The sequence below is a fragment of the Psammomys obesus genome, unplaced genomic scaffold (assembly GCF_907164565.1).
Source record: "Psammomys obesus unplaced genomic scaffold, mPsaObe1.curated_primary_1811, whole genome shotgun sequence".
Taxonomy (NCBI): Eukaryota; Metazoa; Chordata; class Mammalia; order Rodentia; family Muridae; genus Psammomys; species Psammomys obesus.
In genome coordinates, this window is record NW_026596125.1 from 383,112 (window position 1) to 403,866 (window position 20,755).

At 45.5% G+C, this 20,755-nt stretch overlaps 1 protein-coding gene across 1 annotated transcript in view; it reads right to left on the reverse strand.

Annotated features, from left to right (window-relative positions):
* Pdlim1 (PDZ and LIM domain 1) overlaps positions 1 to 15,266 on the reverse strand; it is a 44,523-nt gene extending 29,257 nt beyond the window's left edge. The window contains exon 1 of the mRNA XM_055591744.1: positions 15,029 to 15,266. Coding sequence (XP_055447719.1) covers positions 15,029 to 15,124 — 96 coding nt within the window. The 5' untranslated portion in view covers positions 15,125 to 15,266. The remainder of the gene's footprint in view (positions 1 to 15,028) is intronic.
* Between the last annotated feature and the right edge of the window lie 5,489 nt (positions 15,267 to 20,755).

The following is a 20,755-nucleotide window of genomic DNA, read 5'->3' on the forward strand; positions in this document are numbered from 1 at the left end:
AGGGCTACAGAAAACTTGGATCTCCCTGCTGGAGACTTCCTGTCCTGAATAGTCGACTCTACCACATACTTTACCACAATGAACCTCAGTTCTATCAGCGGCCACCATTAATGAGGCTTATTATATGTCAAGTGCAACCTAAAGTGGTTAATAAGTGTTGGCTTATGATCCTCTCATGATGCTACGAGGAAGGCAATGTTATTTGCATCACTGAAGATGAGGAAATGGAGGAACAAGGGTTAAGCAGCTTGCTCAATCTGACTCAGCTGGTGAGTGGCAAGCCACGGCAAGCTCCAGGGTCCGCTATACCACAGCGTCTATCCTAACTCCTTAGCAGCCATCAAATTCCATTAGAATCAGCTCATGATGGAGTCAGCTTCAATTCTTAAAGAAAAAAAAAAATTAAATTCTTTCCTCCAAAAAACCAGACCCATTAGTTAAATGGACACCGCCCCCCCCAATTCCCTGAGACAGCTTTTTCCCCTAGAAAATATACAACTAGAACATACAACTGTTGCTATAAAAACTAGTGTGGCTTAGGTGCAACAATTCCTTCCTTTAATAAGAAAGAATGTTCTGCTGGCTTTTGTAGCAGTCACTCACCTCGAATTCATTCTTGAGCCCACTCCCAGCTCAGACAGCCACTTCTTACCTGGAGGTTGCTACCCTGCACCCTGACTACACTCTATGTTTGTAAGGCACCCCAAACCCTGCTATGGTTTCCACTTCTAAGTCATGCAAAACAGAACTGTGGTATAGCTCTCCCTCATTTTCAACAGAGCGCATTCACAGAGCCAGACACTTGATACTGAAGACAAGAGTTAACCCCCTTTCCTTTGTGACATTGGCTTGCTTCATCCTCCCACAGGCTTCCTTTCTCACTCCTCACTCGCTCACTCATCATGCACGCCCATGCACATTCTGGAAGATGTAGCAGCTTGTTGGTTAAGATGGGACTTCTAGAGGTGGCTGGCCAGGACTCGCTATCCTTTGGTTGGGATTTAGTGTCTCTGTGTACCTTGCTCTTCAGCAGTCATGACACCAGAGGGTTGACATGCGAGGGTTGCCGAGATGACTCAAAACAGAGCAAGAGCTCAGAAATAAAGAAACAGGAGCTCTTGGTTGTGAAATCCAGCAACCACATGCTATGAAATGGACTGAGCCTACCACCTAGGAGGTCATGGTCCCTGGAGAGACAGGCAGGTGATAAATATTGTGCTAGAAGCAACAATACAATGCAAAGAATGATGATGAGTGCTGGGGAGATGGCTAAGAGTGCTTACTGAACAAGCATGAAGATGTGAGTTTGGATGGCGGTACCTGTGCAACAAGATTGATATGGTCTTGCTCCGAACTTGCAACCCCAGCACTGGGAGGAGGGGAGGGGGTGTGGAGGCAAGAAGATTGGTAGTGCTTGCTGGCTGTTATCCTAGGATGGGCAGAATGAGCACCAGGTTCAGAGAGAGACCCTGCCTCAAAAGAATTCTAGAAGACACCTGATGCCTTTCTCTACACTTAAACCTGCACATCCACGTACACACACATACACACACTCCACTACACAGATGACTCCCTGAAGTTGGTGCTGTTTAAAACCACAAAGCCACAAAAGGAGGCAGGAAAGAGCAGGCCAAGTCTCAAGAACAGTATGTGGACTGCATAGATGAATCCCAGGGAGCAGGGGAGGGGAAAGGGATATGAGATAAAGACAGCAAGCTGTGAGAACCCTGGATTTTATCTGAAAATAACAATGAAATGTCCACACAGTATTTGCTGTGTCCGGTTACTACAAAAACACAACCACAGACCATTAGCCGTGCTGAAGTTCAGATGACCTCACTGGACAGATACTTTCTGGATTAGTCAGGGTTACTTTGCTATGATGAAACACCATGACCAAAAAAGCAAGTTGGGGAGGGAAAGGTTTCTTTGGCTTATATTCCCACATTGTACTCCATCACTGAAGGAAGCCAGAACAGGAACTCAAACAGGGTAGAAACCTGGAAGGAGGAGCTGATGCAGACACCATGGAGGGGTGCCGTTGACTGGCTTGCTCCACATGACTTGCTCATCTCGCTGCTTATAGAACCCCGGACCACCAGCCCAGGGGAAGCCCCACCCACAGTGGACTGGGACTTCCTTCATCAATCACTAATTAAGAAAATGCACTACAGGCTTGCCAACAGCCTGATCTTATGGAGGCATTTTTCTTAATTGAGGTTCTTTCCTCCCAGATAACTTTAGCTTGTGTCAAGCTGACATAAAAGTAGGCAGCACACATTCAAGACAATTCAAATTGAACCCATTCCAGGGGTCACCCACTCAGCCCCTACCCCAGCCATTCCCTTGGAGGAATAGTTTTCAACCTGTAGGTCATGACCCCTATAAGGGTTAAGCAACCCTTTCACAGGGGTCACATATCAGATATCCTGCCTATCAGATATTTATACTGCAATTCATAAAGATAGCAAAATTACAGTTATGAAGTAGCAATGAAATAATTTTATGATTGGGAGTCACCACAACATATATGAAAGGGTCCCAGCATTAGGAAGGTTGAGAACCACTGCATTAATGGATCCTACTTAAAACCCAAGTTCTACTAGCAGCTGGAGACATGCGTTCCTTTAACTTTCTGCACTTGAAATTGACAGCAAAGTCCATCAGCTGAATCTGGTCCACAATCAAGGGTGCTCTGTATTAGTTTTAATTTAAGTCACATATTGGTGAATTTCACATAAACTCACAGATTCTAAGCTTGTGAAAAATCTGGCAGTTCTGGGCTCCAATCTCCATACAGCAACAATCCGCCCCAACTGAGGAGACTCTGTCCGCTAAATGAGAAACATACCACCCACTCAGCCACAAGCCCCATCATGCTCCACGGCCCCTAGCACAGAGACCCAGTATCAGCTGCCATTTGTCATCACTCATACAGTGATTCCTCTTACTACTCGGCCCTCTGGTCAGCCTCATTTATGTTGCCTCCTGGGTTTGGTTCTGAAGGCTCAGTTCAAAAGCTATAAAAGGCACAATTACATGAAAAAGCACTTTACGATGGGCTGAGATGGAACTCCATGGTGACTAAGGCCTGGGTTCAATCCCCAGCACCAAAGAAAAATACATCATAGCTACTAGACGCCCAGGTCAATAACCTATTTCCTCTTAACTATAGAAAACACCCCATTCTGTTCTCAAGTGTTCCAGCCAGCCTGGAGTGACGGTGCACACCTATACCCCCCAAAACTCAGGATGCCCAATCCAAGTTGAAGGCCATTCTGGGATCCATAATGAATTCAAGGCTAGCCTGGGCTACCAGGAAAAACCTTGTAAGAAGAGAGGAGTAAAAATAAGTGTTCCAGACTGGATGATAAACCAATTGTTGCTCTATTATAGATGTGAGAGTTTCAGCTAAGCATCTGTCAGTTGTTTTGAATGTTCTGAGGCATAGATTCCCCACCACCACCACCCACCCTTGCTTTGAAGAGGGAAAAAAAAACAAAAAAAAAAACAAAAAAAACCAAGAAACTCTATTCAAGTGATTTTCTAGCTTTCGTTTTGACTCAGCTTGCAGGTCAATTTCCTTAGTGTTACAGAACACCACTCACCTTGTCCCTTGAAACTGGCTTCTAAACCTGGGGCCAGAAATTGACCCAGCTCTCAAAAGTTCTAAACCATATTTGTAAGGGTGTGGCACTGACTCACAAACTCTTAGCTACCAAATCCCCTGAAGCGAGGGAAGAAAATATACACAGTGCCCTCAAGCCATCTCACATCTACACAGAAGGATCCAGAAGTAGTCACACATTCATTCATTTTACTTTATTTTGCCCTGGGGATCAAACCCAGGGCCTCTGGCATGTTAAGTACACATTCTTGCCATTAGGCTACACCCTCAGCCCCTGATCTCTGCTTTTTAAATTTCCTTGCAAAGCCTAATGTTCACTGGATTGGGAGACTTCAAAGTGGATGTTGACGATTTTTTTTATCATAATTTCTCCCTGGTGAAGTTAAATTACTAGACAAACAATAAACAGTTAAACCTAAAAGCCCAGATCCTCTAGAAACAACCTGAAAGACTCACACTTCTGCACATAGAAGGCCCTTTGAAGATGCTTCAACTAGAATAGTCTCTATCTCTCACACACACAGAGAAAGAGAAAAGAAAAAGTGAGGGGGAGGAAGAAAGGGGGGAGGAGAGAGGTGAAGGGAGAGAAGTAAGGACAGAAGAAAAGGGGAGAAAGGGAGGAAGAAAGAGGAAGAGAAGGCAAGCAGGGAGAGAGGAAGAGACAAAACAGCCCTATCAATATTGGTCAACCTCTGAGAAAGACCTAAAGTCGAGAATTATAAAAGGCATGTCAGCCCATACGTCCAACTCACTCACCATGGTTCACATTTTTGCCCTGGCCACAAAACTCACAGCTAAACTCAGTGTGCAATTACAGAAACCAATAAAGTTCCTGGAACACTGCTGCTTCCGCTTCCATGTTCCAAATATTTCGTTAATTCTTAAGTATGTCCTTGTGTGTTTCTGGTATTGTAAACTGCCTTAAATTCATGGAGAACAAAGTGAGAAAGGAAGCATAAATAATGATGCATTCCCTGGACTAACAAAACATGAAATTCAAGTTCCATTGCAATGGCACAGTCTCTTGATCTAATGGCTATGTCAGGGTTTCCAGGTAAAAACGTGAAGGTCTAAACTGGGGGTGGGTCTAAACTGAAGCAGCTGGCCTGCCACATTTAAATGCCGAATGTGAGCTCCTCCCTGGGACTCTCCTGGCTTGCAGTTTGTCGGTCCAGGCTGCCACCCAGACCCTAAAGCCACATCAAAGCCGCAAACACCGCGTGAGGACACATAGGCTGGCCTGAAACAATACTACTTCAGAATGTTCTCCGTTCGCCTACAACCACTTTCTCCAGGAAATGAGGCAGTTAAGTAGACTGTCTGTAGATGGGCTGTACCCTAACCCAGACTTCCTTCATGCACAATGTAAAACGAAGTTGTCAGTGCACAGAGGTGGAAGTTCAGAGGGACTCGCTGCTCTCTTGGTCTGAGCTATCACCATTCCGAAGACAGGAAGGTAAAAGAGCTGGCAGTAAAGAGAATAATTTCTCAGTAAGATATCAATTCTCAAGCATCCAAAAGCCCATGACAACTACGCATGTTTTAAAACAGCCCTAATCACTGCCACCCACAACCAAAACCTGAACATTCACTTTTGCAAACTATTCTGGCTGTTTCTGTTCCTTCACCGACCAAATGAAATTGACAATGGTGTCAATCTCATTAGGTTGTTGGTTTCTTAAAGGACTTGAAACAGTATTGAGCTGGAGAGATGGCTCGTGGATTAAGAGTCATATAGAGGGCCACAATATAGTTAGCAGCACAAATGTAAGACAGCTCACAGCTGCCTGTAACTCTAGCTACGTGGGGATCTGACACCCTCTTCCAGACTCTGTGGGTACCTGCACTCAACCATATATATATTCACACACAAACACACACATAATTAAAACTAAAATAAACCTTTGGGACTGACGAGATGGCTCAGTGGTTAACAGCACTGGCTACTCTTCCAAAGCACCAGGGTTAGACTTCCCACACCCAGACCAGCAGTTCACAACGATCTGTATCTCTAGTTCTTGGGGACCCAGGAGCACCAGGCACACAGACATACCTGTGGGCAAAACAATACCCATACATATAAAATATTGTTTGAAAGAAAAACATTTTAATTACTTAAAAAAATAATAAAGATAGCTACCATCAAAAGTTCTTTAACGGTATGCCTTAACTGGATGTCTGCTATGGATTATCCGGAGAGCTATGCAACTAGCTTCGCACCACCGACCCTTGCAATAACCTTAACAGATAAATACTATTACTCTCATGTCACTAACGGCTGCTGAGTCTTCAGGGGCCCACCTGCCCCCAACATACAAGAAGTAGGCAAGACAAGGGTTTGAACCTACATCCAGCTGAAGCCAAAAAAAAAATACATTTCCCCAGGATACCAAGCTGTCTTTAATTCTTCATTTGTTGAAAATTATGACAGAAAATACAGAACGATGAATAACCCACCATGAGACACTAATTAACTCTGAAAACGCAACTTACGTGAAAAGCGGGCTGGGAAGTTTTATAGGCAGGTGCTGACAGTTTTTGCCTCCATGACGCATAAATGGAGAAAGGCTTTTACCTTTGCCTTCCCTCGCTTTTCCATTTGGCCTTCTTCTTTGAGAGATTTGGGGTTGTTCCCTCGCTCTTTCAGACAGGCTCTCACGCTTACAGCTTGAGCTAGACTGGAACTTACTACATGGCTCAAGGTTCTGAACTGGCCTCAGTCTTGCCTCCGTGCCTAGCTTCTAAATCTTTTATGACAACCACACGTAACCTTACTAAGCAGAACACACTCACAGACTGCCATGATAATGCCTGGTGAATTCTCCCCCCAACCCGCCCCCGCAAAACAAAACAAAACAAAACAAAACAAAACAAAACAAAACAAAAATGTACCTAATAAAGAACCTGGTGTGAATTTTCAAACCTCATTTGTTACAAGTCTTTCGGCCAAGATTTATTTGCCCCAATTCTGGCATCTAAGACTCTAGGTTAACTTTGGATGTTTCTCTGCTGAGCCATCTTACCAGCCTGTTGTGGGATTTTCTGTCCTGTGACTTAACTGGCATTTGCCTACACATTATTTTTGTTAATAGTCATCTGAATTATTTAAAAAATAAGGGCTACCCGGGCAGGACAGAGTCTCAGTTGTTAAGAGCACTTGCTGCTCTTGCAGAGGGACCCAAGCACAGTTCAACATCTTTTTCTAAACTCAACGGGTACCAGGCATACCTGTGTTGCACATACATACATGCAAGCAAAACCCTCATACATACAAAATAAATAAACAAATCCAAAAAGAAAAAAAAATTAATTCAAGGCCATTGGAAAACTTGCCACAAGGAAGTCCTCAAACATGTTTCTTGATACTCAAATGGATTCATTTCTATTAAGCATCTGAGTAGAATTGTAGGGTTAGGGTAGTGTTTTAGATTTGGAAGTATGAGCACTCTTATAATACTTCTAATAATGCAAATCATCTCTGCATCATCTGAATTTAATCCATGTGCATTTAGGCATCATTATCTTATGTAAGTCACACCTATGTCCTTATCATCTGATCTTATACAGGCTAATTAATTTGATACAGCATCTGAAATGACACTCTGAAATGCTGTTGATAAGCTGGCTCTTACAAGATCAGTGTCTTGTTTTTGGTGCCTATGGTAGTACAAAGGAGGGAATGTGCCATTCTTCACAGACCTTGTGACTGATGAGTGTCCACTCCACCCACCATGAAGCTAAAAACAGTATAGAAATCATAAAGGTTCCAGAGCCATACAGAAATGACTAACTCTTCTGTGTCAGACTTTTGTAGATTGTCTCAGTCACTGTCTCACTGATGTGAAAGGATACCACGACCAATGCAACTCTTAAAGAAAGCATTTCATGGAGGGCTTGCTTACATTTACAGAGGTTTGGTTCAGCATGGTGGCACACATGGCGCTAGAGCAGTTCTGAGAGCTACATCCTGATCCACAAAGCAGAGAAAGACAGGGAGAGACAATAGGCCTGCACAGGCTTTTGGAACTTCCAAGTCCATTCCCAGTGACATACTTCCTGCCACAAAGCCACACATCCCAGTATTCCCTGGTATCTAAGCATTCAAACATATAAGCCTATGGGGGCTATTCTTATTCAAACCGCCACATACTGCATCTTGAACTTGGCTCAGCTGACACAGGTGCATCTAGTCGTATTCATTTGTAATGATGAACATAATAAACCCAGATGCCCCGATAGCATCCAAACAAACCTTTCTCTAACCTGTCCTTAACTCCTCTGCCCTTCCATCCTCAGTGTCTGCAAGGGTTTACAAAACCTCTCCCAGGTGAGGCTGTGGCTTTGGGCCTTTCCAAAGGATCAAGAAGAAGTCATACTCCTTTTCAGGATGCTCTCAGTAAAGCTTGCTGTCAATGACACAGGCACTCCAGCCAGGCCTCTAGGGTAAGAAGCCAAGAGGATCCTACTGTTCACACTGGTGCCTGGACCAGCATTTGGCTTTCCTGGGGTTCTGCACAGAATAACACCGCTAGAAATACAATATTCGTTGCCATGGCTTATCAGGAAGCAGAACAGTGATGGGAGCTACCCAGCAGCTCTACTTGGCAATGCTCTCTGGTCCTGCATTCACTTTGGTCGTGGGCTGTACAGTATGTGGAAGAGGGTGGCACAAGTACATGCGGAGCAGAACATAATGCATTTAGTAGTTATTAAAATATTTGACTTTGAAGAATACAGGCCCGTGGAGCTACATGGCCTACCCACTCACTGTGTACGGCACAGGCAAGTCATAGTTCCTGCCATGCTTCAGGGTCCTTATCTGTAAAATGAAAATGTACCCACCTCGCCAGACATCCATGAGAATTACTGACAGAAAATACTAAATACTTAGAATAGTTTCTTTCATATAAAAAGGCCTACAATGCATGTTTTAACTATTCTGATTACTGCAAGTAGATAAAATAAATATTTCTTATATGGATCTTTCCCATGGATATACATACACGCTTTTATGATTCGCAACACAAGTCCATCTGAAAATATTCCTGAATTTATAGTATATTTTCTCAACCAATTTTCAGTTGAAGGCACAAGCGATGCTATAGGAGTTGGAGATGCCAGGCACTGTATTCAAAGGATATAAGTGTACCTGATTTGCTTGCTCATCCTCATTTTTTAAAATGTATAGCCATAGCCCCCAAACACACAGCCTGTCTATGTGCTAGTGTCCAAGGAAGCCAGAAGAGGATGTTCCCTGGAGCTGGAGTTACAGGCAATTGTGAGCCACCTGGCACGGGTGTCCCGAAAGAGCACTCTTAACCACGAGCCATTCATCATTTTATTTATCTTTATAGAGAAGGAACATGAGTTCCACAGGGTCACAGGGTCACCTAGAGAGCTGCCTAGGATAAGAGCGCTGCTTGGATCCCCAGGCTGAACACAGTACCAGGTCCCATCCTTTCAGCTTCTTCTTTCTCAGTTTTTTTCCATAAGACCCATTAAAAATAAGCCGTAGTTTTAAAATTAATTTTATAAGACAGGCACTTCTGAGCATTTACAGCCTTAATCACTCTGTTACGAGGAAGTTCAGAAGTGGGTGAGTCAACATTTTTTTTTTAAATGTAAATGAAAACAAATTACCCAACCTGCAGATACTTGTACTTCCCCGTCTACACAAAATAAACGATACAGGCCTTGCACTCCTCCACAGAACATCAGCAAGGCATGGCTTGGAGGAAAGTAGTCGGCTTGGAAGTCAGCCCTAGCCCGGCCCCGACACACAGCAACCACTGGGTGCCTTTCCCAGTCCTGATCAGCCTGGGAAAGTACCACCCCAGATTTATTATCTGAAAGCTATTGTCCCTGCTTTGTTCTTCATCAAAATTAATCAGCATGGAGCTGGAGACTTGGCTCAGTAGTTAAAAGCACTTACTGTCCTTGCAGAGGACCTGGGTTTGATTCCCAGCACCCACATGGCAGCTCATAACCACCCATATCTCCAGTTCCTGGGCCTCCAACACCCTCTTCTTACCCTCACAGACACAAGGCACACACACGGTGCACATGCGTACATGCAGGCGAAATGCCTCTACGATGAAATAATAAAACGAATCTTAAAGTTTAAAAAAATCAGAACTTAATTTTAGAAAGAATATTAACCTTCATGGTCAGTATCGTAGAGACTGAGGAAGGAAGGCTCCAGCTTCTGCCTCAGGTACATTCTCTTGGATTCATCTGCCTCCCTTCTCCCCAGGTCAGCCTTGATCAGCCGGTGTGGCTAAGCTTCTGCGCTGATTCACTGCGCACAGTGCAGGCATGCAGCTCGGGGTGCTTCAATGCACACCAGGCAGTTTCAGGCTTGTCTTTCTTTTTTTTTTCAAATTAATTTATTTATTTTTTTTTATTAATTGCAATTTACTTTGTATCCCAGCTGTAGCAGCCTCCCTCATTTCCTCCCAATCCAACCTTCCCTCCCTCATCTCCTCCCATGCCCTTCCCTAGTCCACTGATAGGGGAGATCCTCCTCCCATTCCATCTGACCCTAGCCTCATCAGGTCTTATCAGGACTGGCTGCATTGTCTTCCTCTGTGGCCTGGCAAGGCTGTTCCCCCCTCAGGGGGGGGTGATCAAAGAGCCAGCCACTAAGTTCATGTCAGAGACACCCCCTGTTTCCCTTACTAGGGAACCCACTTGGACACTAAGCTGCCATGGGCTACATCTGTGCAGGGGTTCTAGGTTATCTCCATGCATGGTCCTTGTTTGGAGTATCAGTCTCAGAAAAGACCCCTGGGCCCAAATTTTTTGGTTCTGTTGTTCTCCTTGGGGAGCTCCTGTCTCCTCAAGGTCTTTCATCTCCCTGTCCTTTTATAAGTTTAAGTTTATAACTTATAAGTTTGGCTATGAGTCTCAGCATCTGCTTGGACACCCTGCTGGGTAGAGTCTTTCAGAGGCCCTCTGTGGTAAACTCCTATCCTGTTCCCTGTTTTCTCCTTCTTCCAGTTTCCACCCATTTGCCTTTCTGAATGAGGACTGATCACCTTACCCAGAGTCCTCCTTCAGGTGTACAGATTTTAGTATGATTATCCTATATTATATGATTAATATCTACTTATAAGTGAGTATATACCCTGTGTGTCTTTCTACTTCTGGAATACCTCACTCAGGATGATCTTTTCTAGTTCCCACCATCTACCTGCAAATTTCAATGATTTCCTTGTTTTTAATTGCTGAGTACTATTACTTTGTGTAAATGTACCACAATCAGAGCTAAACAGAAAATTCTCAATAGAGGAATATCGAATGTCAGAGAAACACTTAAAGAAATGCTCAACATCCTTAGTCATCAGGAAAATGCAAATTGAAACTACCCTGAGATTTTACCTCACACCCATCAGAATGGCTAAGATCAAAAATTCAAGTGACAACACATGCTGGAGAGGATGTGGAGAAAGGGGAACCCTCCTCCATTGCTGGTGGGAATGTAAACTTGTACAACCACTTTGGAAATCAATCTGGCACTTTCTCAGACAACTAGGAATAGTGCTTCCTCAAGATCCAGCTATACCACTACTAGGCAAATATCCAAAATATGCTCATGTATACAAGGACATTTGCACAACTATGTTCATAGCAGCTCTATTCATAATAGCCAGAATCTGGAAACAACCCAGATGTCCCTCAAATGAAGAATGGATACAGAAATTGTCTTTTTATAGCTTGACTGAGGAGCCCTGCTCTTCCAACCTTGAAGAAATGATGTAAAAATCTAGTTGAATCTGGAAATGGCCCTCTTGAAAATGAGAAAAGACCTTTCAGCTACAGAGTAGCCATTATTAAGCATTCCCTTGGGGTCCTTGAACCAAGGGCACAGGCACTTACTATAAACCACAGGCTCTCAGCAAAGGGTTCCCCAGGACTCAAGGGGCAAATAAGTGGCAGCTAAACTCAGAGCATCTCCCTTATCTCTGGCCCCACCTCTTCCTGTCTTTGCTTGGTTGCCTGAGAGAAAAACAGTCAACACAGCCCAACAGAAAGCAATTTCAGCATGACTGTGGATTCTCTGAAGGTTTCCCTTGAAAGCTACAAGAGGAAATAAGAAATTACAAGGGAAGGGAAAACACACACACCCACAAACACCCATACGGGGCTGCTGAAAAATACTTTAGAGAGCAGTTAAATATTATGTTAAAGACAGGAGCCTTAAATGAGATACTAGATAGGGGAGAAAAAAAAACCTAGTTTATGTCCATTTATAACTAGTAATTTGCACTGTGAGTCTTGGATTTCTCACAGTAACACAGATGAAAGCACAAAGGAGTAATAGAAGCCACACATGCAATGCATATAAAATGCCCTATGTAAGTCTCTTTAAAAACAGGCAAAATTCAGCATCTAGTGTTTAGGATGCCTATTTAGTCAGTAAAACTATGAAGAAAAGCACAGAGTAATTATTGGATGTCAGGGCTATATCACCGAGATCCTATGTACCACCAACACTGCATATCCTGACTGGGGTATGACAGTACAGGTGTTCATTTTATAATCAGTGGAAATGTTTCTAGAAAAAACAAAAAACAAAAACAAACAAACCAGTATCTCCAAAACACATAGAATAGAACTATGGAGTTCTATTCAGCTTTAGCACTTCAACAAAAGACTGGAGCCAATACCAGAATAATTCATGCAAGAGAAAGCAAACATGGTTATTTAAATAAGAGGCACTCCTCTCCCTGCCTAGTTTTATAGCTTGCTTTGGTGTGGAGACTGCAAGTCTACTTACACAAAAACATACGAGCAAGCTATATCCGCCCAGAAAGTGGGTGGAGCTCTTTGCCAAGGCTCACATATCGCCATTATTCACTGTTTACAGAGCACTCTACATTCCTCAACTGGTACCCAAGGGCTGCTGTTACTACTGCACTGATTAAAAAAAATAAACTCTGGGTGCTTACCTTAGGCACAGCTTGGATAAGAACTAAACTCCAGACCCCACCTCAGACCCTAGACCACCCATGCCACAGTCTCTTTATGACAATCACTTTCTCATCCCCAAGTCATAAGGTGAAAAGACAGGTGAACTGTAGCCAGTACTGCAATGTCAATGTCTCTGAGGCCCTTTCACTTTTCAATTAAAATTCTTGTCAAAGTCAGAATGAAGATTAGCTTACCCTCCAGAGCTGTAGCCACTAAGGTCCCCTCTGAGGAGTTTACATACTATGTAATACTATGTGCACCCATTCAAGGGGAGCATGGAGCCCAAAGTAACCAGGAATCGGGGACTAGGGATGTAGCTCAGTTGGTAGAGTGATTGCCTAACATTCATGATGTCTGTGTTCAGTCCTCGGTAGTGCATAAACCTGCCATGTGGCATACATCCCAGCACTCAGGAGATGAGAGGCAGGAGGGTCAGAAGTTCAGAGTCATCCTTGGCTACATACAGAGTTCAAAACCATCCTGAGATACTCGAGATTCTATCCCAAAAAAGAAGAGAATAAAATTAATTAATACCTGAAGATCCAAAACGATAGATTCGGTGTGTTTTCCACACCACACCATCTTCATATCTACGCTGGACTGAATGCAACTGAGCTATAGTCCCAGACTTCTAGAAGCGACATGCCTGTAATCCCAGCACTCAGGGAGGCAGAGGCAGGCAGATCTCTGTGAGTTCAAAGCCAACCTGGTGTACAAAGTGAGTCCAGAACAGCCAAGGCTACACAGAAAAACCCTGTCTCAAAAAACAAAAACAAACACACACAAAAAAAAATAAATAAATAAATAAAAGACTTTTTGAAGCAGCCAAAATGACAAGCCCTGACTATTCTTTTAGCAGACTGCCAATACACCCTCCCCTGCTTAAAAAGGACATGTCTCGGTAGTTGAGAAGGCTGACGGGTTAATTACAGACACAACTGGACCATGAGGTAACCAACTCTAAATGTGCAGAGGCAGTGCCCTCCATGGGAAAGCATTTGTATTCTGTCTGACAGGACACACTGGGCACAGTCAGGTGCAGTCCTGGACCAGGCCTGGGGGAAGATGTCCAGTTTGGTTAAGGCAGAGTTACCATGCTTGAGAAGTTTGGCTGGAGGCTGGAAAAACAGCTCACGTCTCCAACAACAAAGAAATCTCTGGAAGACAAGATGAGCAAGTGGAAGACCCAGTCTTAAAACTGTGCTGCCTGTTTATTTAGAGTAGGATGGTCAAAGAACCCCTTGCTGGGCCAGGCCCACCTGTTAGACAGCCTGAGTGGCACTGTGGCAGGCAGAAAGGGCAAGGGGAGGCTGGGTGCTACCACAACTCCTGTCTAATTCCTCCAGCGGCTGGAGGCATAGCCGTAAGCCAAGAGGACCCATCAGGGCCTTTCACTTATATGTCCATTCCAGAACTCCTCCAAAGGGGGAAAAAAAAAAAAAGATATTTACAAGACTGGAGAGACAAGTTTAAGGTCAGCTTCAGTCGTCAAATATACCAAAGAATGAAACGTGGTCCCACTAGCCAGGCACTGCTGGGTTTTACTCTCCTGAATCAAAAGATACTTAGTTAACAACCCCAACCCCCAGCACACACGAACACACACACACACACACACACACACACACACACACACACACAACTATCTGTTCTCTCTCCATGGGACACATTCCTTGTGTTTGGCCCAGATACAAGGCTAAAGTGTGGCCCTCCAAATACTGAGCCTGAGTCTCACAGGGAGTTACATTTCGTTTATGGGTCACAGGTCTCGCAGTCTGAGACCCAGCTAAGAAGTTTTCAGCCATCACCACCACGCACAGTTGGAACCGCTCTTCCTCAGAAGTAATGGGCTTATCGCGGATAACCTGGAGGACAGGAAGATGATCTAACCACCTTAGTCAGGGCGAGACTACGAAGGTTTATCTGGGGTTAGTTCCCAACTCCTGTGAAAGGCATTACGGAGCTGAGAGGCAGCCGTGGGGTCAAATCCTCTGAGTGTAAAATAGTTGCTTCAGTTGTTAGCTAAGCGAATCCCACTAGCGTTCCAGGGAACTCCTTCCAGGACTTTCTCCTGCTGCCAATCAGCTCTCCCCAACTCTTCCACGGTGAAGAGCGGGGTGTGCGGAGCCCCGGGTCTCCGCGCCTCGGCACAAAGCGTGTCTACGTGCCGCGCCTCTCCTCGCTTCCGGGGCCCGAGAAGAAAACTGTCGTTAGCCTTGGGTCGGGACACTCAGAGCCCGTTCGCCACGGAGCGCGGCGGCGGGCTAGGGGCGGCGGATGGCTCAGAGCGCTCAGCGCACAGCGCACCTGGATGCGCCCCACCGCCATCCCCTCCGGGCTCCAGCCTCCCCGACTTCCCTCGGGTCGCAGCGCGCCGCCAGCCCTCGGGAGCGCCCCGTTCCCACGCGCGTCCCAAGACACTCTTACCCGGGAAATGGCGAGAGGTTGCTCGAAGTCCTTGCCGCCCACGAGGCGGAAACCCCAAGGTCCCGGCCCCTGGAGAACGATCTGCTGGGTGGTCATCGCTAGGCACAGTCGGAGGGGACACACCGGCTAGGCACTGAGCAGCACGGCTCGCAGGGCTCCCGGAGCAGCTGTCGGAGAAAAGAGCGCGCGGCGCGAGTTGGGAGATCCCGGCGCGGGCGAGGACGTGAGTGAGGGCGGGGACAGATCCGCCCCGGCCTTGTCACTGCAGCCCCGCCCGGCCCGCGCCTCCACTCCCAATGGGCCGGTAGGACACTTCCAGACTGCTGTCTCGGAGTCCCGCTCTGCGGCTCCGCCCAGCAGCCCCGAACCTCCTCCCACCCTCCCCACAGCCTCAAGGCTTCTCCCATCCGGACATGAGCGCTAGGTGAGACCTGAGCCGTGTTCCCACCCACAGTGGACCCTACAAACCCACGCAGCGTGCTTTGCAAAAAGTCGAAAAGGGATGAGCCGTTTGCACTTTTGCTTTTTGGAAACCGTAGAGAGGTTTAAGAAGTGCCTTCAGGCGATCTGACGCGACGCTGTTAGAAGGCTCTCTAGTCCCACTTTGAGGCTGCCTGAGGTTAAAAGAAACCCCTAAGGCTATGCAACAACCTGGGGTTGCTACTGAATCACTTCCCAGGCTCCTTGGGAGACCCTGGAAGTTTTCCAATGCTAATGGGATCATAACGGAGAGGGGCCATATAATTAGGCTCCACGACTTTCCTAGAAATCTCTCCTCCAGATTGGAGTTGGAACGGGAGGTAGGTTCTGACTTTCTCAACAATTCAGTCTTGAAGTCCGGGGTGGACCAAGGCCTGGCAAGCGGTGAGGGGAAACTCCAGGTTCAAAGCTTCCTAACAGTTTCTGCTGCGAACTGCAAAGCACATTCTCAAACCATGCTGTCCAAGCACTGATTCCTCATCTTGAGTAAAAACCCAACCCTTTAAATGCCTCTAAGGCCACCCCCAGAATCTCCTCCTACTTTGGTCACATAGGACTCCTACTCAGAGGGTTGCCACCAGGCCTTCAGGAATAACTTTCCCCTAGACAGACATCCAAGGCTTTTGTTTGTTTTGTTGTTGTTGTTGTTGTTGTTGTTTTGTTTTGAGCAGATTACATCTTCTTAATGAGGACATTTCTGAGAGCCGTTTAAACGTTCTCTCTAGACCACCTTTACCTTCCCTGCCTTAATTTTCTTCCTGTCTCTGTGTAGTCTATTGTTTACTTATTTGATAATCCCACTCACATTCCGAAGCACCAGTTTCAAGAGTAGAAGCGTTTATCTGGCAACTGCTCACTGCCGTGTTCCCAGGCCAGAACGATCACTTGATGGACATAATACATTAGCCAACCTTAGGACCACTGACCCCTTCTGAACACCACAGTTTTCCTGGTTCCAATTCATTCTGGAAACTGGACCCAGGTTGAATGAATTTGTAAAAAGGCTAATCTCTTCGTGTCCTTGACATCCTGGACAGCCTTCTGGGGAGTTCTGAGCACAAATTTACACATGAAAGGATCATCTTGTCTTTCACCCAGCACAAAAGCCTGTGGTTGCTCTTTTTTTTTTTTCAAAATGCTTTATTTATATGTGGATTCACATCCCCCACCCCACAGTGTGTGTCTGCGTGAGAGTGTCAGAGCCCCTGGAGCTGGAGTTACAGACAGTTGTGAGCTGTCATGTAGGTACTAGGAATTGAAGCGGGAACCTCTGGAAGAACAGCCAATGCTCTTAACTGCTAAGCCATCTCTCCAGCCCGATTTTCTCATTTTAGAAATCAAGTTCATCCTGGTTTTCTAGACTAAACCTTCTTAAACTTTTTCCAACTTCTTTTCACCCAGGAAAAAATTTGCCTCAAGTATATAGGTATGTAAAATAGATATTTACACCAAACAGTTACTAAGAAACATAAGTCCATTTATTTTAAAGAATTAGGGTGGGCTGGAGAGATGGCTCAACAGTTAAAAGCACTGTCTGCTCTTCCAGAGGTACTGAGTTCAATTCCCAGCAACCACATGATGGCTCACAACCATCTATACCCTCTACTGCGCAGGTGTACATGCAAATAGAGGAGGAAAGGAAGGAAGGAAGGAAGAAGGAAGGAAGGAAGAAAAAAGAAAGAAGAAAAATCTTAACAAAAAAAAAGAATAGGGCAATGACTCAGTCACTAAAGTGTTTAACTGAAATGAGTGAGAACCTGAATCTGATCCCCAGAACTCACTGAGGAATGGCTGAGCTCAGTGACAGCGAAATCGCAGCCACTGCAGGATAGATTGGAAGTGCCCTGGTCAGCTTGGTGAAATTCTAGGTCAATGAAAGACTTTGTCTCAGACAAAAAGCAGAATGTACCAAGGGTGTCCTCTGACCTCCAAATTCATGTTCATACATACTGCACCCACACGTATGTACCCCCCAACAGGAACATACACAAAAAATTTTATTCTTTGGTATATACATACTTTACTACCTATTATTGACAAAAGCAAACCTACCTGCTACCTATGAGGCAGATGTGCCTGTTTTTGTTTTTACATAGAGAATTAATTCCTGGCTGAATATTTGATATGACAGGACATTAAGTAGCTTCACCATTTTTCAGAGGTGATCGATATTTTGATTTTATATTTGTCAGTGCCAAGAATACCACTTTGCACCATTTTGCATAGCACAAAATGACAAGGATGTGTCTTGGGACACTTCAGAAATTGTTGGGAATTCTGTCCTCATCCCAACCAAACATTAATTGTACAATTTCTTATGAAACTCAAGTTCAACAACTAAGATAACAATTTATTATAATATTACACACATTTGTGTGTGTGTGTGTGTGTGTGTGTGTGTGTGTGTAAAATCATACGCATACCAGAGCCTGTGGAGGTCCAAGAACAACTTATTGGAGTCAGTTCTCTCCTCCCTTATTAGGTTTTGGGGTTCAAACTCAGTAGTCAGGTGTGGTGACAAAAGCCTAAATTTACCCCCCTGACCTTTGGTTTACGTTTTTTGAGACAGGGCTAGCCTTGAACATGCAGAGATTTGCTTGCTTCTGCATCCCAAGTCCTAGGATTTTAGGCATAAGCCACCATGCCTGGTCTGTGTTTGCTTTGTGATTAAATGTCCTCAGTTGTTGTCTAGGTCTACAGACAAGACTTACACAACACAAATGCTTTCACCCTCTCAGGGCACTGATTCCAAAGGCATGATTTAAAAGAAAAGACCCATGCACACAGCTACTTGTGGCAAAAGCTTGAATAAATTACAAATAAAAAATGAGGCAAAGTGTATTATGGCCACGTAAAGAACTAGTGTGCGCAGCAAGAGAACAGTGACAGTGAAGACTATGAGAAAGTGTTTCCAAGCTATGTGAGTGGCAATAGCTCCAAAGCACTTTCCCAACGTGCAGGTCTTATGTTCAATCCTCTAAAAACGTTTAAAATGAATGGAACGTTTAAAACGTGAAATGAATGGGAAAAAGTTATTTGTATACCATGATAAAAACAAAAACTATCTCTAGCTGAGAGACGGGGTGGCCTACAATAAAGTTCAAAAGATAACTTTGCACTGGGGAGAATTTCCAAAGCCAACTTCCTACAGTGATGATGCAGTTTTCAGGGTCAACCAAACGGCTTTAGCTCCTAGGATGCAGAACAAATACTAGTCTTCCTCAGGATGGCAACCTTATTATCTGACCTCCCCTTCCCTCCCTAGGCCATCTACCCCTGAGCCAAAGGCACACTGTCAGAAAATGCTAGCCACCTGGCTCTAAAAAAACGTGAGCCTTACCTTAACCCATCATTCCCGTTACTCATTTATCCACAATTAACAATTCCCTCTCAGTTCCTAGCTCGATTCTTGCCCCATGTGGGTCAAATGGCCTTAAACAACCCCTGAACTCCAGCTTGCCTTGTTATTATAATGCATTCCATAGAGTTTGTTTTCCTAAACACCCTTCAACAAAAATCTGGGTATTCGGGAAAGAGAGGAGACTGCAGGAAGAATGGAATGAGGGGAGAAAAGACGGCCAAGAGACAGAGCCCAAGGAAGCCTAGTTGGGGGGCGGGGAGCACAGAGGATCTCCCCACCCTTAACGTTTTACGCAACTGATTGGGTGACTAGCAAAGGCTGTCCAGACTCTTCCTTCTGCCTCTGCAGAGCTGGCCACGCCCATGCCGGGATGCTGGGACAGTGCTCTGTAGAGACCGGCTATGCTAAGCTCTGGACTTGTCCAGGGAGCATGGCTAAGGCCACGCTGGTTGTGACCAAACTAGGACTGGCTCCGGAGTTCTGATCCCCTCCAGCCGGGCTGAGCGCTTCCAGCCCAGATGGAGAAGGAGCGTGCTGTGGGGGAGGAGGAGGGGTTAGACCTGAGCGGCCACTCAGATCCAAGCGAGGCAGGAGCTACCTGGGCAGCGACGCACGGTGCCGGGTGGCGGCTTCTCCCAGGCCCGACCCAGATGCCACTACCTGCCCCAGGACCTGATCAAATGACATCTGAGGGTTTGCAACATTTCCGTGAAAAGGACCCGAAAAGTAAACTTCGGAGTTTGCTTTGCAAAACAAATACAACTTTGCCCGCTGAGTCTAACCGCGCAAGCCAACTCTTCTTGGTTTGCGTCTCCCTAGCCAGTGCTCCACAGGTCACTCATCACGCCCAGCACGGCTACTGGCAAGCTTGGCTGACAGACTCAAGGGTGCAGACCGAGCAGAGAATGGAGCTCCTGATTTGCCTTTTCTCCAGCTTCCTGTTCTCTTTAGGAGGGAATCTTGAAGTGGCCACTCAGGATTGGATGGCTCTCAGATTTCACTGCATAGAGCATGCTCCATTGCACCTCTAGCGGTAAGGACACTAGGGAAGCCTACCTGACTAGCGTACCTTCGGGCCTAGGAAGGGTGTGAACCTCTGAGTTGGCCAGTCAGAGGCCTGCCTTACACCTAGAAGAGGAAGAATTGAGCAGCCAGCCGCAAGGGCCCCCAGTGTGTTGCCCACCAGTCCTTTGGCTATCTATCGTCACACCTGGAGAGGCAGCATTGTTTTCTGAGGCCAAAAAAGGCATGTACCAAACACAAAACAGGAAGGAAAAAAAGGAAAGGAGGGAAAGAACTGGAAGAATTTTTTAAAAGGTCACATTAGCATTGTTCAGGCAGGGGCATCGTGGTACCAGCCTGTAGTCCCAGCTGATGGGGGAGGGGGGAGTGGGGGTAAAAGCAGGAGGATCATTAGTTCAAAACCAACCTCAGATGCGAAATTCCAGGCTCACTTAGGCTACTTAAGACCCTGTCTCAAAAGTTAAAAAAGAAAGGGGATGAACAGTAAACAGAAGCACATTTTTCATATCTTGCATAAGAATGTCTGTGGCCACAGGCAGATATACACACATCATTGTCATTGTCTAAATGTGAGGCTTTATCGCACAGGGTCACACATTGACAGCCAGCCTCTCCAAAGAAGGAAGGATGGTTGGGCCCAGTGCTCGGGTAATAAGTCCCAGAAAACCCCTCAAACCCTCACGTCACAGAGGGGAAAATGGCCAGATCTTTCTGTTCCACTGGCAGGGACATAACAGGGGCTGCTGAGCTCATGAACTTCCAGACACTTGTACAAGATCAATCCCGTTAAAAAAGTTCAGCATGGATGGGGGAGGGGCTCACCAAGCCACACCCCCAGGGAGGAACTTTGGCTTTTGAAGGGT